Genomic DNA, 3,291 nt, shown 5'->3' on the forward strand with positions numbered 1-3,291 from the left:
AGGGCATGAGTGACTGTGCGCAGAGCGTCCCGGTCCAGAAAAGGCCGCAACTGGTGGATCAGGCGAACCTGATAAAACGCCCCCCTGGTCACGGCCGACAAATGGTCATCCAGTGCCAGCCGCGAATCCAGGAGGACTCCCAAGTTGCGCGCCCTCTCCGAGGGGGCCAGAGTTTCGCCCCCTATAGTCAGCGATGGTGACATGAGGCAGCAAGATCCTGTTTTTGGATGCACGAGCTGATAGGAAACTAGCACATGGGTGAAATTCTTTGCATTTTTGTTATATGGTACCTTCCATATGGATTGGTTATTAGCTCCCATGAACATAAGTCAACTACAATATTAAGGATATTTTCTTTTGTTTGCTTGCTTGTTTTTGGGAGTATGCTTAGTCCTGCATGACAAAATGCTGTTAGAAGGGTTAGTTTATAAGAAAGGAGCAAGAGTGCTGGCCTTCCCTTCTCATCCATTTGAAGCTGACCTAACTTCTCTTTGTTCTCAGAGGTGGCAGTCCTGATGGTCAGCAAGATTATTTTGCATCAGAATGAGATTTGCCAGAAGTGATCTGGCAGTTTTAGGACAGTCTCCCTGCTTGTTTTGGGCAACTGACTAAAGATAGCTAGTAATTAAGACATTGGAGATAATTTAATGGACTATTTCTTTGGGCCTGGCTGATTTATTGGCAAGAAGAAAAAACGTTTGCTTCTCTCATCAGTTTAAGGGAATATATTTCTGAATAAAGAGTGGTTTATCCCACCATGCCTGTTAAAAAAGACCCACAGTTTACATTTATTTTAATGTGGCTTGCTTCTGTGTGTAAATTAGAAAAAGAATTTACTGGAAGCCAATCAACATAATGAGTTTTAAAGAGGAAAGTGTTCATTATTGAACTTTAAATTACATGACTGGCTTTCCAATTAGAGGTAAGGAGTTATTGGTCCTCCTAACTATAACTCCTAACTTCTCCAGCCAGGATGGCAGTGATAATTCCTGGGATTCTAATTTACTGGTATCTGTTGAACCACCATCCATGCTCAGAACTTCTAGACCAGGGATGTCAAACTCGCAACAGTCACGTGACATGTTGAGACGTATCGTGACTTTTTTTCCATTGCCGGCAATGGGGTGAGCGCAGTTTCAGTATGATGCATCCGGCCCGCAAGCCGGCAGTTTGACACCCCTGTTCTAGACAATTTAGGAATTCACTTAATATTTCAGCAGACAATTTATTTATCAGATCTAGAAAAGCATGAAGATAGGCATTTGTCATATGGGATACTAGCAAATCTGCTTTGCATAACTGCAGAAGGTAAGACATTAAGCAGAAGACCACGGAAAGGCATGTTGGAGCCTTGATGAAAGGTCATGAAAAAGGTAACAGATGTGTCAAAAATATAGTTAGATTTCTGATTACAGGATGCTTCTGTAATGCTTCATCCAAGGCAAGATCCAAGATGGAAGTTCTTAATGCTCCTTCGTGTTCCAAATATTTTTGGAGGAAATCTAAAGAAATTATTTTTGACCCCTTTGGGGGATGGCTGATGATTGTTAAATCTGTGGAGCTGTATTTTGGAAAAATGTCTATGGAGATTCTTAATAGACATTAAGAAATTTTGAATTGCTGCTTTAATAAAGTACTGGAAAAGAAGTTGACCATTCAATTATCCAGACTTTTTAGTACCAATAAAGGAGAATTTTAGGATTTTATATACTTCAGGTTGCTCTGAATACTGAAGAGCTGGGAAGCAGTTACATCTATTGCTTGATCAAGTAGGTTTGGACTTGTTAGTTTTATTTTTCTTGGTAGATGTGAATCATCAGGAGCTGAGGTCAACTTGAAGACAACTTCATTTTGCTTGATAAAGGCTGTTCCAAGTATACCAGACCTTAATAAAGCTGCTCAAAAGAGGGTGACATTAGTTGATTCATCAGTTATTTCTAGTTAAACTAATGTCCACATTTTAAATAAGAGGAGACATATCCCAACAGGTACAATTCAAGTATTTACTTTAGGCTGGTCATCAAAGTACTGAAGTGAGAGAACGTTTCCTTAACCTGTCTGAGAACTGTGATATAAAGGAGAGTTTTATCTTAGGAAATTTTAATATAAGACTTTATCTGGATTATTTAAATAACACTACTCTTCTACATTGTCCTAGCAGTTGGAGCATTTCTACTTTGGAGTTCATTTAATTGGGTCTCATTCTTTTACAGCTAAAACTATAGGAGTCCCTTAATTGTTCTAATAAAGGCATGAATGGGCCTGTTAAAATGTTCCTCTTTCCACAGCCTCTGTCAAAGCTGATTCAAAAGTATAAACAATGGTGGAATGCAGGAGATCTCTTGAGTTTCAACTGCACAAATTGTAGACCATCAATTATTTTTCTGCCTCTGAATAGCTAAGATGATTATTCAGGAATTCTGTTTTTTTCCAGGCTTCAGAAACACAGCCCACTCCTTGACTGAGAATCAAACAAAAAGTATTTACTTGGGGATTTTCTGTGTGCCTCCATTTTATTTTTGGCTTCCTTTAGAAAGTTAAGTTACAAAAATGCATTTGCCATTCAATCCGGTAACAGGTTTTTGTTGGGGGGGGCGGGCGGAGGGGGGGTCTCTTTGTGTCAGCCTACAAAGCTGTCTTAGAGAATCAAGACATTTCTATTCAGTAACAAAAATAATTTAGCAACACTAAAGGTATGTGTAGAGAAGGGGGAAGAAGTAATGATTGCAGACATTGGGACATAAAGGTTTGAATGGTCACAGAATTGGTATGAGGTGGGAAAAGTGAAGGTTATCTAGATTCTTTCCCAAATTACATTTTCTTCTACCTCCCCCCTCCCAATCCTTCTCCCAATTGGTTCTTGGTCTCCAACCTTATCCTAGAGGTAACTTCTGCTGAGAAAAGAGAAAGGGCTCTTGTGTTTGAAATCTACCTTATTAGGACTGTGCCACATTCTGTTTTAATCATTGGCTCTGCCTGAGATTTAATTAGCCTTTAGGGTTGTTTTCCCAACTTGGATAAGGTTGGCAACAGAAGTGACAGTTGATCTGTAGTGTAACTGTAGGCTAGAAGAGTGGGAGGTGATCTGTTTTTCTCAATTGTGCTTGAGCTCAATGGAACATTAGGAGATTGATCAGAAACATCTTTGTTTATTTGCAGATTTATTGATTCAGCTGAGAAGATCTTTTTTTAAAAAAAATTCTGACTGCTAGTTTGTAATTTAGTTCCTAAACAATAAGCACTTCTTGATCAGACATTTAGACAAGTCTTAGAAAAGGGGTTTTCAGTAAC

The 3,291-nt window shown here is 39.1% G+C and overlaps 1 protein-coding gene across 1 annotated transcript in view; it reads left to right on the top strand.

Annotated features, from left to right (window-relative positions):
* Window positions 1-1,606, top strand: part of LOC107297431 (partitioning defective 6 homolog gamma-like) — a 30,768-nt gene extending 29,162 nt beyond the window's left edge. The window contains exons 3-4 of the mRNA XM_015826798.1: window positions 1,237-1,308; window positions 1,416-1,606. Of these exons, the coding sequence (XP_015682284.1) occupies window positions 1,237-1,308; window positions 1,416-1,606 (263 nt within the window). The remainder of the gene's footprint in view (window positions 1-1,236; window positions 1,309-1,415) is intronic.
* The last annotated feature ends 1,685 nt before the right edge of the window (window positions 1,607-3,291 follow it).

The sequence above is a fragment of the Protobothrops mucrosquamatus genome, unplaced genomic scaffold (assembly GCF_001527695.2).
Source record: "Protobothrops mucrosquamatus isolate PMUCROS unplaced genomic scaffold, P.Mucros_1.0 scaffold_212, whole genome shotgun sequence".
NCBI classification, from domain to species: Eukaryota; Metazoa; Chordata; class Lepidosauria; order Squamata; family Viperidae; genus Protobothrops; species Protobothrops mucrosquamatus.